This window comes from Mastacembelus armatus, chromosome 5, assembly GCF_900324485.2.
Source record: "Mastacembelus armatus chromosome 5, fMasArm1.2, whole genome shotgun sequence".
NCBI lineage: Eukaryota > Metazoa > Chordata > Actinopteri > Synbranchiformes > Mastacembelidae > Mastacembelus > Mastacembelus armatus.
In genome coordinates, this window is record NC_046637.1 from 24,158,669 (window position 1) to 24,172,380 (window position 13,712).

General features: G+C 41.0%; 1 protein-coding gene across 5 annotated transcripts in view; it reads right to left on the reverse strand.

Annotated features, from left to right (window-relative positions):
* Positions 1-13,712, reverse strand: part of plxna1b (plexin A1b) — a 179,141-nt gene that overhangs the window by 117,538 nt on the left and 47,891 nt on the right. For all 5 annotated transcript variants that reach the window (XM_026306156.2, XM_026306158.2, XM_026306159.2 and 2 more), the window contains one exon: positions 12,694-12,876. In XM_026306156.2, coding sequence (XP_026161941.1) covers positions 12,694-12,876 — 183 coding nt within the window. The remainder of the gene's footprint in view (positions 1-12,693; positions 12,877-13,712) is intronic.

Genomic DNA, 13,712 nt, shown 5'->3' on the forward strand with positions numbered 1-13,712 from the left:
TAGTTAGCATTATCCAAATATTTAATATTGATTTCAGTCAATATATTGTTGTGCTGTGTTAAATGTTAAAAAGAAAAAAATCACAGTGTAAGTTAGATTTTAGCATTCTTACTTTATTAAATATTTCAGAATACTAACTTTTTATTAACTTATAACAAATGTTTGCATTATGCATGGTAATTTTTGGCTTGTACAATTGCCTCTAGTATAGTTGTAAGCAGATGTAACATCAAAGCAACAGAGAGCGAAGGCTGAATTGTGTTCACAGTGACTGTGTGGTGCATGAATGATCATGTCCTCACAAACACACACAGAGGTGCAAGCTCACAATCATGAAGAAGGAACAAAAATGCCAAGGGAGTTAATGAGTGAGTGTGCTGTCTCTGCAGTTTCATCGCTCTCATTCGCATTTCTGTCTCATTCTCTCTAGCTCTACACACACCCATACCCATGCACACGCACACAGACAGACACAGGGGTAAACATGACCTACAAGCACAGTTATTTCCAACCCGAGTTGAAACTGCATTCGCAGCCCTGTGCAAGTCCAACATTCAGCAACATTGCAACAAACCAGTTTCAATGTCCAAATGCCCTGCCCGCACCACAAGCATCAACGGGCCCTATGACTTCTCGTCGTTCTTGTCCCTCCTCTGCCTCACCAGTGCCAGCCGTGGCTACCCTGACTACTGTTGCCATGGCAACCGAGGAGCAGGCCTGGCACTGAGGGATTTGGAGACAACTTGGAGTATAGACCCCTATGTTATTGGAGCCTTATTATTGAGTGTGCTTGTGTGCAGAAGGGTGATTGTTGTGTGCTCAAATGCTCTGACATAATAAAACAGGTCTTTCGCAGGGGCATTTTATATATATATATATATATATATATATATATATATATATATATATATATATATATACATACATACACACACACACACGTATGTATGTATGTATGTATGTGTAGAGAGAGAGAGAGAGAGGGAGACAGATAGGCTATATATAGGCTGGCTCTGTTTATTCCAAGATTATCAGTAATCCAGTGGGTTTGTCTTGAAACAGCCGGTTTTCTAGAGATGCAGCCGTATCCTGAAAGCAGAAACATTTGGAAAGAATTTCTACATAGTGCCATGGTGTTCCCTCTCTTCCTGTCTAGCTAAGATCACAGGTTTCCTTCTATCCTCTGATATTTCTTTCATCAGTTCCACCCATTTCTTTTATTTTTTTGACTTGAGGACACATAGTTGATTCATATTTAAACTTCAGTCTACAGTCACACGCCTTTTATGAGCAGACCTGTTTGACTTGAATACAAGTAGTTACATGTGCATACAGACATTAATACTCCCACAGTGATTGGAAATTGTTTCCTAAAACTCACTGCCACACTAAAGAAATGATCAGCCATGCTCCCTCAGATCATGTGCACACACACTACGATTTGAGTAAGAGGGTGTCGTATTATTTCTGGGCCACTAACTCCCTGCCAGTGACCCATAAATACAGAGCACAAGGCTCTTATGGATGATAAAACATAGCTGAATATCCTTAGGCTGTAGCTTGCAGCAAAAACAGACCAAAGACACAGCTTGTTAGCTTCAAAAGCATAGATATGATACATAAAGTGGTGGGATTATATAAAACCTTAGCTCAGTTCTGCTCAGATCATTCAATCTCCATAGAAATCTATTGAAAGGGTAGTCTGTTTGCTGCACAAGAAAGTGATCCATAATGTATTTACATGATACTCCAAGAGAACCATGCAATGACCACCACTGTAATGCATGATGTTCTTAGCTAAGGCATATGCAAACACAATCATAGCCATTCATGTAAAGTGTAGTCAATATGTATGTGTACATGTTCTCATGTTTCCTGGCTGGCTTTCTTACTGTGTACGCCTGTGCTCTTGCCTTCATTAATGACTGCATTTGTGTAATAGTGTGTGTGGGTGCATGTGTGTGTGTGTTTGTATGCTGCCTCTCTCTGGGGACCCTGTTTGCGGTGCTTTAATTAGCTTAATCCACCAGCAACACATGGATCCAGGAGCGGCGAAGGAGAGGGGTGTGAGCATGATTGGAGAGCGAGGTGGTGGAGAGGGCAGGGCAGACAGAAGAAGATCTCTGCCATTTGTTTGAGCACGTACGCGCGTGCGTACGTGCACACACTTCCTTCTTGGCTCTTGGCAGTGTCAGTAGCTGGCCAGGCCGTTGTAAAACCCACAGGGAGAAGGAAACTGTTTCCACAATGTCCACATGTGCTGTCAGAGGCCAACTAAGCCATTTCCAGAGAGACGTTGCATTCAAACAGTAACCGAGCTAAAAGACCAATTAAATATAATAGTGAGGGCTTAATTGGTGTTGGCCAGTTTAAAACGACACTGTGCAATTAATGTTAAAGAAGGTATAGAGAAGACTGTTGGGAGTGTCTGTGTACCTTGGCACTCTAAATCAGCAACCCATACTAATACTTGTGGCCAACACCATTTTAGCAAAATGGGAGAGATGGTGTAGAGAAAAGGGAGGGCGGGCGAATAAAGAAGACAGGTAGAGTGAGAATATGATGGGAGGGGAAAGAGAAAGACTATGTTGGGAGGGAGTGAAGGAGAGGACTGGGGGAGGGAGGGACAGAAAAAAGATGCACAAACAAATGCCAGCCTTGGGAATAGATGCAATCAGCTCAGTCAGTCAGCTAATGACTAATTCCACGGAGAAAAGAGGAGCAGAAAGAGTAGCAATGGTGTGAGTGAATCAAATAGAAAAACAGAAGAGCTGGGTAAAAGAGAATAGAACTGAGGGGGGAACAAGAGACAGACATGGAGAACAGAGATAGATGCAGACATTACTAATTAAAGACTCCATCAGTTTGAAACATTTGAACCAAAGGAAAGGATGGATAAATATTTTACCACGAAGCGGAGACGATGAGCTCGCTCTGTCTCTCAGTCTTAAGAGACTATGCATGGGGAGAGGAGAAGAAAAGCAGAGAAATAGAACAGAGAGGCAGTGAAAAAGAAATAACCCTCTGCAAGAAAGTGAATAACACTTTGCTCCCAGTGAGCCTCCTTCTAAATGCCTAATTCTTCATTTTTAAGGGCTTAGCAGATGGAAATGGTAAAGCCACAAGGTCAGCTGCACCAGTAATAGAGCCATTAGCTGTTTCTTTGCTAGCTCTGCTCATGCTAAAAACAAGGGCCTAAGCCACTGCTGGAACAACTGTTACTCCTCTTAATTAGCACTAAATGAAATCTTAACTCAGGAATTAAAGTGGACTTGCAGCTCTGCCGCAAGAATTTATAATAAACCAGCCAAAGAAACTCCAGTAAGTTCACTTTAGCCAACTGTGACACTAAAAGATTAACCAAAAGGCGTTAGAGCAGCATGAGGGGTTGGCTCTCTGCTTGGTATGACCAACTCTTATGCTAACAGGATTAGCCACAGGGTTAGTCCAATATAGCTAGCAGTGGTCAGGGCTAAAAAAGTGGCAGACTGGAGGCATGTTACCAAGCACGCTAACACTGAGACAAGGCTTCAGGCTGAAACTATTTCCTCTGGGGGATGCAGGGCAGGGGGGTAATTAGGTAGACGGTGGGGGATGCCACCATGCTGTGCGAGAGGGATGAACGCAGGGAGCTGTTGTTTTCTGTGTGAGTGTGTGTGTGTGTGCCCAGCCTGAATGCTGTTGCCCTGAAATGCTCCCAAAGCATATGAAAGCCATGTGATGCCAGAGACACACTCAGAGCAAAAACACACAAAAACACTTTCAGTAATAGCATTTTCTATTAACTAATAAGACAGTGCATGCAAATGTATGCGGGTGTGGATGAACAGAAATGCATCTTTGTTTCTACACACACACAAACGTTAATCATCTTAACGTCACTAAAACAGAGGAACTAATCAAAAACAATCTGTTAAGAATCTATTAACTTGGCAGTGGGTAATCTGATAAGACTCCTGCAGTCGCTTCCCATAGGAGAGCATGTATGTGTGTACACATGTATCTAGTGCCGTCTGCATTATTCACAGCAGATTAGCTAATCTGATATAGTAACTCACATATTTACACTCGTCATTTAGTGTAATAGAGATAAAAAAGCTCCTCACGTTCTGTTATTTACAGAGATTTAAGGATAGCTGGAAAGCAAAGTGCCTTGTTCCATTATGTGTCCTACTTCTATGGAAGTGTATCCCTGTGTAAACAGCTGATCATTCCTGCCACTTAAAAGCTAAGAGGTTATGTAGCTTCCATGTGTGGTTGTTAAGGGCTTGTGGGGAGCAGTACAGCCATTTGAAGGCACTCTCTTCAAAGCCAAGGATATACTGTGAGCTGCTGGGCTTAATTGCAAGGAAATGGGTGTGAGAGGCGTGAGAGTGTGTATGTGCCTGTATGTGAGACCCAGCCATTGCGTGCCAAAGGTAATCTATGCCCACTGTGCTACTCATGCCTAACCCTCTGGACACTGTAACGCCATCCAACGTGTCCCAGTGTGTTTGTTTATACCTGCATGAATGTGCTCATTTTGGCTTGTTAGCCTGAGGTATGACACCCCTTATGGTGTCTGTGTGTGTTTGCGGTTGTGTGTCTTGCCAGAAGTGAGGGCACCCATAGTGCCCTGGCACTGTGCCGTCCACCAGGTGTGCCGTTGGCTGTATCAGGTGGCATGGACAGAGCGATGCCAGGACACTACATTGCCTTCTCCACAGGCACAAATATTGTTCCATGTCAACACCAAGGAGCGTTTACTGAAAACTTGCCCAAATTGAATTTACATACCAAAGCAATTTTATGACAAAAATGCCATTATTGGCCAATAATACATATATAAAATGCATGAACATTACATTATATTTATTGCAAGACAAAGCTCTTCTAACAAATCAGATTATGATTTAAACAAATACCAAACAAGTAAAAGCAGTAATTCTTTAATGTATGTGTAATGAAGATGACCAGACTGCCCTAGCCCTCTCTTGGATCAAATAAGCATCCCAGCTTGCATCCATACTCTTCTAATTTTCCCTTAAAATTGATTCCAGCATGGTACATTTATTATTCATGTCCCTCCCCTTGTTTTCCTTCTGCCTTGTTTTTGCTGGGCTTTCTTTAACTTCGTCGACTCCTCATTTACCTCATTATCCACTGGTAGCAGTAAATTAGGGTTGGAAAGCAGAGGTAGAGAATGAGTTTTGCACAATGCTGTCACACAATGTTGGACCAGGCTGAAGTACATTAGCACTGAGACAGTGGACTGAACCATTATCATCAATAGCATTAGCTCACATAGGAGCCCACACTAACATATTCTGTGTCTTATAAGACATTTGCTCTAACCATTTAGCTGTGAAATTGCTTGGTAAACATAGAAAAAGAAAAGATATTTGTTAAGATTTTGAAAAGAGGTCAATCAGCAGCAGTAATTGAGTGGACCTTAACATTGCCCGTGCTTTTTAGTAAGGTAGGAAATATGGAACATTATGGCAAATGAGGATTGCAGGATGAAGGTGTGGAGTTAGGAACACTTGTTTAATGAGATTGCATGGCTGAATTCACGAGCGAGCGTGTGTGTATGTGTGTGTGTGTGTGTGTGTGTGTGTGTGTGTGTGTGTGTGTGTGTGTGTGTGTGTGTGTAGAAGATAGGGAGGCATTAAATGTTTTAAGAAGACCCCTCATTACTGTCTACCATTATGACCTAAGCACTAGAATGTGAAAGTGTGTCTGTATATGCAAGTTTATGCACATACTTAGAAAAACTTCCTACATGTACATTTCAGTGTCTCTACTCTAAGTGTGTGCACTCTGCCCTTCCCTTTGCTAGGAGAAAATGATTAGAGAAAAATAGCGATCACTACATCTCATCTCAACACAGACATAATGCTCAACTATTATCAGGGAGAGGAATCTTTGATCACAGAAGGAGACAAAGAGAGTGGAAAGAGAATATGTGAGGAGCAGATGAAACAGAGAAAATGAGACTGGGAACAGAAGCAGAGAGGCAATGAGATGAAGCAAGGGATGATTCCTTTTACTAATTCATAACTATGGTTTTACAGTGGCTATTTTAGTTACAACGAGAGTTGTGGATTCATTCTAGACATTTTTTAGGCTTATCATATCCAACAATCTATTATTTTTTATTGTCACACGTTGATAAAGCAAAGGTGACAGCACCCAGGGCCTGAAGTCATATGTTCATCTTACAGTCACTGTGCAAATTCCTGCAATGTCAGCCTTCCAGGCATGAGTGTGTTTTAGTGTATAAATGTGGGAGTGAATGAATCCACAGAGAGATGAGATAATGTGTTTTTGTTGTCTCACGAGAAGGCACGCCAACAGATGGGAGAAAGGCGATGACGAGATAATAAAAACAGTATGCTGTGTTTACCACACATATCTACACATGGACTTTCACCTGGAGCTTTAGTCCAGCTGTGGCAGCCTGGAGCACTACAGTCACCCTGCCTAAGATACCACAGTCAGAGGCATACAACAGTGTCCGGCATATAAAGGCTACCTGGCTAGCTAGTTGATTTCATGCTGCTGTGTTGTATGTTAAGATTCTAATGAGATGTACTGTAGATGCCTGGCTTGTCACACTCACATATGGCTTAGCTAGCTGTATGTATCACAAATTGCCATTTAAAAGCTGTGCCTTCAGAAGAGAGAAGAAACTGCTGCAGAAAATGACACATTTTTCTGTTAATTTGGGAACATCCTGATAAGATTGGATGACTGATGGAGCTCTGGGAAAGAGCTAAATTAAGTGGAAAAACTCAGTGTTAAATGCAAAGTGGAAATTATCTGTTTTGTCTTGAGCGCTCAGTCTTAACTTCTATTCCCTTTACCATATCTGATCCCTTTCATCATTCTCTACATCTCAATTTCCCGCATCTCTTTGTGTGAGTGTGTGACCACATGCAGTTGTGTGAACTAATGACCGAGGGCTTCTGAGCGCCTGCACAAAGCAAGCCTCTGTGCTGCCGCCTGGGCCAAACAACTCGTGGCCCACTGGCTGAGCCAAATGACGGCACACACACACACGCACACGCACATGCACACACACACGCGCACACACACACACGCGCGCGCGCGCACACACACACAAAACACACAACACACAAAAGAACAAAGTCACTCTCATATTTTCTGATTATGATTTTCACATCAGTAACATCTTGAGGAGAAAAATAAGAGAGTGAAAAAGCCAAACATTTCTTCTATTATCACTTCTATATTTACTGGTCAAAAATCACTGGTGTGTTTCCACAGTGTGTATTTGTTCCTTTTTGGGTGGAGGTCCATTCTGTAAAGGAGGTGGGCAACACACATTTAAATGGAAAACCACAAGCACAAAAACATATACACACATACATATACACACAGGGGAGTTTGACAAGGTAGCATTATGCACCAGTGGAATAACAAGCATCAGTCAATTAGGCTGTGACACGGTCTCTTGATGGTGACACTGGCAGTCCCAATGGAATACATCAGCGACTTCACACAGCAACATACACAGACAAATGACAAAATGTCACTTGTTATTAACCCCTGGAATATCCTGTGCCCAGTGTAGTTACTACTCAAACATAATGTCTAAGAAAATTACCTCAGTCCTTTCACTCAAAACAGCAACAGTTTGTGTTATTGCATGTATCAATTTTTATTTCACTTATAATTCAGTAATAAATAGAGATATATAGATCCCTGCTATGATTTGACTGAAGGCTACTTTGGGATATAATACTTTTTATAATCACACAAAATATTACAAGCACAGTAGTTTAGACTTTATCAGATTAATGCAGTGTCCGTGTTAAAAAACAAAATGGTGAGTATTAGAGTGATATGATTCATTTTACACTTCACAATTATATTTTTCCAAAAGTAAATTCAAGATATTTTGTTAAAACATATGTGCAATGATAAACACATAATTTCTGATGTGTATTTTACATAGTAAAAACCATATAGAAAAGAGAACTGATCGCAGTCTGAATGGTCAACCAGCTGCAAGTGTTACAGTCCAAACTAAGTTAGCTTCTGCAGAGCTTAGATGGCAGCTGCTGATTTCACTTCAGAAAAAGCCAAACCTCCAAGAACACTTTCTTGTGTGGAAATTGAATCTATCTTCTTTGATCATTTTTTATAACCTTAAATAACTGTTATTGTCCGATTTTGATCAAATACAGCTATAGAACAAACTCACCAAAAATACTGTCAAAAGCAGTTGTTCATAAAGTTCCAAGTGTGGCTTTTGAGGTCTGGTGTCTGTGGAGCAGTTACAACATGTCAAAAACAATCTGGGACTTGATGTTTAAATCGGGCATTTTCGGACTGAACAGTTCTAAGGACTCTGCTACCCCACTGAAGAATGGACCTGAGATCTACAGACCTTAAGGGACTTTTTATTTGATTACATTCACACTGCCATTAGGAATACTGAAATAATGTCAGCCATCTGATGGTTGCTATAGCAATGTCACTTCTACACAACATTCAATAACAACACTAGAGAACATTTTCATGTTTCACTTTGATCCATCAAGATCTCTTAGAATTATCGCGGAAGCAACCCAGACTTTGGCGTCGATCCATTTGTGTGAGTTTTTTCCACATTGAAAACTGTTTACACTACTAAAGTTAACTTTCAAAAATGCCAGCTGCCAGTCCTACTCTGAAGTAGGACCTCAAAAAGTCCCTCAAAACATGCTTTATGAACAGTTCCTGTGGTGCGGATACACAAACAAAGGGGAACTTTCTCCAAAGGTTCTTCAAACTATGAAAGGGTTCCTGCAGTTTGGAAGCGCCTACTGTCGCGACTTAGCTGGCACCATCACCTTCTGACCACTTGCAAGAAGAGAAATGATGGAGCTTCATGAATTTCTCCTCGGCAGAAATGATGCTGATTAGTTGAGGGATACACTTGGGCTGATGCAGAGATCAGGTCTGCTTATCTTTTGGTTATGAGACATCCACACTAAGCATCAGGCTCTTTGCTGTGTTTAACACAACAAACAAGTTTGAAGGACTTCTATGTTGCAAACATGAACTATTTTTTAATATTTACTGGTCTTCTCCAGTGTTTTCTTTTTGGTTACAAAAGCGAATTTGTACTGTAAGTGTCCACCCTCCCTGTCGTCAGAAGCCGTAGGTCTGCTTCAGTGATGCCCTGATCAGATGAATGGGCGTTGGCCAGCATGTCTGCACCACATTCACTACACACACCTGAGCCTGGCAATGCCACAATGGGCACACAGCGGGTACTTGGGGGCTCCTACCATCTGGCACACTGGACACATCCACATAACAGATGGCCCGAATTGACCCCTGATGGAGGGCACAGCTGAGGAATCCTAGTTCATGTTTGTGTGTAAATGTGTGTGCAGTGTCAAAAACACTCACTAACAATAGCTATTAGATTATCGACTGGGATCCTCTTTTGTCTGTGTGCTCAGACCCCCTATTGAAACTGTCTATATGTGTGCTAGTGTGTGTATCTGTGTGACTCGTGGTGATTGCTGTTTCATTGTCAATGCTCAACAGTGCCTTTAAGTGCAGAAGTGGCAGAGAGAATAGCCTTCATCACCAGAGTTTTACTTGAATGTCCATCTGCTGCACAGGTAGAGGTGGCTCAGTTATAGGGCTTTCATTAGACGGGACAATATAAAAATTGTACATAGTGTAAAGCTGGCATGCTCAGAATCACATGGTCACCAATGACAGGCTGCAGAGATAATGAAACAGTCAAAGGAATGGAGGCTTTTAATCCTAAATATTAAGTGCAGTAGATGGCCAGATCGCAGCTGTGTCCTTGACTGCAGCCATATCCAGATGACAGGCTGGATTAGTAATCACACCAGCGGACATCACCTCTGTTCATCGCATCCTTCTCCCTTCTGCTTCACCTTTTCTATATGTCTACCTTTCTCTTCCTGTATCTTCCATCAAACCAGGACTCATAGGTAAAACGTTTCCCGTGTGTGTATGTGCATGATATTATTCATATCATTGGGGATTGAAATATGTTTACACACTTGCACACTGGATACATTTCTAGGAAATGAATGTAAGTGAATGTAAAGAAGTCCCCACAACGAATGAAAATGTGCACTTGTGTGTGTGGGTAACCAGGGCACAGAGGGACTTCATTAGTGCATTAAACATGTTGTTTATGCCATCACCTTGTTGCTCAGGACAACCTTGAGCATTATAGCTGGCTAAAAATAGACCCTGTGTGTAGATAACAAGATATCAAAGCACTTTAAGTCTAGCCAAATTACAAATGAAAAGATCTTTCAGGTAAAATGATGTTACTTAAAGTGGAAACATCTTCCTGCACCTTGATAAAGAAGCGATCGATCTGGCACACAGTGGTTCTTTGTGCACTAATCATCTTTTTTGTAAATTCTGTCAATCCTTCCTTCTCTTTACTCTTCAAGGGCTTCTCTTCTGAAATACACAACAGTAAACTGCATGCCTTCTTGAAGCACATTCATGCAACCTACCAATATTCTCCCTGTTTCTAACCCTCAGGCACAGCTATACAAACAGCATTCAACACTAGTGCTCTCCAGAGGAAACACGAGCGGTCTCAGTCATTACATCATGGTGTGCATGTACTCCCAGCAAGCTGTCAAAAGCTAAAAACCTCCACATCATGTAGAAATAGATCCTAATGGCTAAATCATCTTATTTTACTGATAAGATTAAAAGCACACAAATATAATCACTTATAAAGTCAGTGACCCACTAAAACACACTGAGCAGAAGAGTGCTGACTGCTGAATCAGAGAGGAAGAATCTGTTATCACATGCTATTAATTCAGTTGCTCTTTTTCCATTTTTTCTATATCCTTCTCTTTATCGCTTTGCCATTTTCTATTTCTTACTGTCAAAAATGAGTTTTTCAAATAGCAGGACACACTCTGTACAAATGTGTGTGCGAGGTTGGATGTGAGGTTTTAGATGTTCTTCCTTTCATGCAAACTTTCCAGATTTCCAGATTCTTGTTGGGGTTTTCTGTCTGAGACACAAACCTGCCAAAAGAACTGCAGGCCTTTTGGCTCAGTTGTCACACTCACACAAAACAACATACGTCCACAACCTACTGTAGCATTGCTTTCCCAGGTGATGTTACACAACCAGAGTGCACAATGGCGCAGAAGAAAAGTCATGTGAAAATAGCTAAATAAATAAAAGGACTCTTGCCAACCTAAGTGAATGGGTGTCACTTTGACAAATGCACACTGCTGAATCTTAGTCAACATTGTATTGTTTGTTGTCTTTCATTCCCTCATAAACACAAACACACGCACACATCGATGCCATCACAAATGCACACGTTATTGTGTGTACTGTGAGTGACAAACACACAAGCACAGCGTGCATACACAAACACACATTAAAAGAGCACAAACACACAGACTGATTATACATTCATAATAGTGAATGGATGACAGGTCTTGAGCAGTGCAGAGGGAAATGGGGTGAATTCCAATGAGCTACCATTTACCCTGAGAGCTGTGTCCTCCACAGACCAGATACAGACACATACACATAGACTGAACACAGCCATGTTACACAGCCAACAGAACTGTAATTATGACTTATACATACATCTTACATAGAACCGTAAGAAAAGTAATGTACAAGGCAGTCCTATCAAGTACAGAGAATGTAAAGTCAGTTACATAAGTGTACTGTTAACATTGTCTCAACCAGTAGCTTTTTTTCCCTCCACATAAGATTTAAACATTAAGTGGTCAAATCTTGTTTCCGATATTGACAGTGCAGTCAAAAAACTGTGATACAGTGAGGCATAAGCTGAATTTAAAGATGCAAATTGTTCTCCTAACTTAAAGTTATACTAACAGGAAATTAAAAACTTAATTTATCCATCCATCATCAGTTTAGCCCTCTGTCTTTCCTTCTATCTCCCCACCTGTGCTGCACAGCAGACCAGAACAGAAAGCCATTCACCAGTCAGAGCTGCTGGATTGATTGAAGCTGAGCTCTTAAAATTAGAGGCAAGGCTGTACGTGGCGCTGGGACACAGCAGTAAGATTTTATGTCTGACGTGACAAACATGACAACTGATGAGGGTGTAGCCACAGACTTGGTTTAAATTGGTTGTTAAATGAGCAGGTTTTAAAGAGGAACTGTGCTGTCTTGTCGGAAATAGTGGGGAACATTTATTTTGACTGCTTTTAAACTTAGTGTACTTGGTGTTAATGAACATCTATTAAGTTGCAAGCACCTACATTCAGAAAGAGATGACACTGACAAACTCCACCACTGACTGAAAAGCAATACCAATCACAAAAGACTCAAAGTTCCATCCTTGGTCTTACATGTCTATTAAAGGTACAATGTGTAACATTTAGAGTGATCTATTAGCAGGAATGGACTATACACACCATACAGTATAGTGATTACACACTATACATTAGTATACTGGAAACACCGGGTGCTGTATGGCAGGTGTTTAGAAGGTTGCATTCTGCTCTCCCACCATTAGATGCCACTAAAACTTTCACATTTTACACATTGCACCTTTAAATAACGAGGACCAAAAAGCCAGTTTGTCTTACATTTCAGAAATTATTCATGAAAACCCTACTCAACATCAATGCAACAATTAAATCAACCAAACAAAGAAAAAAAACATAATTCAACAACAGTCATTCCTACCTTTTTCAGTTTGCCATTCCGCGTGCCGACAAAAGCCACGGTGTTACCTCGGTAGTCGTATGCTGCCACCGAGGTCATGCCATCATCTCTGTCAATGAAGAGGGGGGTGCCCTCGATTGTACTGGTCCCCCCCAGAGGCTGGTTGAAGTCCTGGCCACAGAAATTATCATCTATCTGCAATGGCTGAAAGAAAGAAGAAAAGAGAAAAATTAGACAAGCGGCTTGAACAAAGAAAAATTGTTCAAAACTGAACTCTGATTTTGAAAATTCAATCTGGAAATATTTATTTTGCACGGTAAAGGAAAAAAAAACAAATGTTAGTTGTTAAAGATGCTTTCTATAGGTTACAGTAGGTCATGCGTTGAGATTTTTTCTCCACAAAAAGCCTTTGGAGGTTTGGTGTAAATCAAGATATTTACAGTGCTGTCTGGTGCTTTGCACAAGAAATGCAAAGGCTGAAGAAAAGGAAAAACTGCAATAACAAACATCGATTTACTTTCTAACTTGATAAATATGAAGGCTTTCTTTCTAAAAGGTCACATTATATGTTTACCTTGTGCAATCAAATACTTTTGCATCCTCGTTTTTGTTTATAGGAAATGTGCATAGAAAATACATAAAATATCACAGCATGCTCCTCAACAGGGATCCAGCAGGACACCTCTTAAAGCAGATCTTCAAGGCAACAAAGTTGTTTTAAAGTCAATTTGCTATTTGTTTCCACTGCATAATGGAAGCGCAGTGAAGCCTGCAGGTGACATCTAACTTTAATGCTATTACTTGATTATCCAACATGTTAAATAGGCTATTCAAACATGGGCAATTCAAAAATTCACACCACATTCTCCCAAACAGAGCTGCATCATGCAAAACCAGGAGCATATTATTAACTATTCAGCCACAGCATGACATGGGGATAATGCTGTTGACCATGTCACAGTATCTGGAGCATTCCAGTGTCACATGGGGCCTGTCGCCCCAGGCACTCCACTGACCCATATGATGCCTTAACCAGTCAC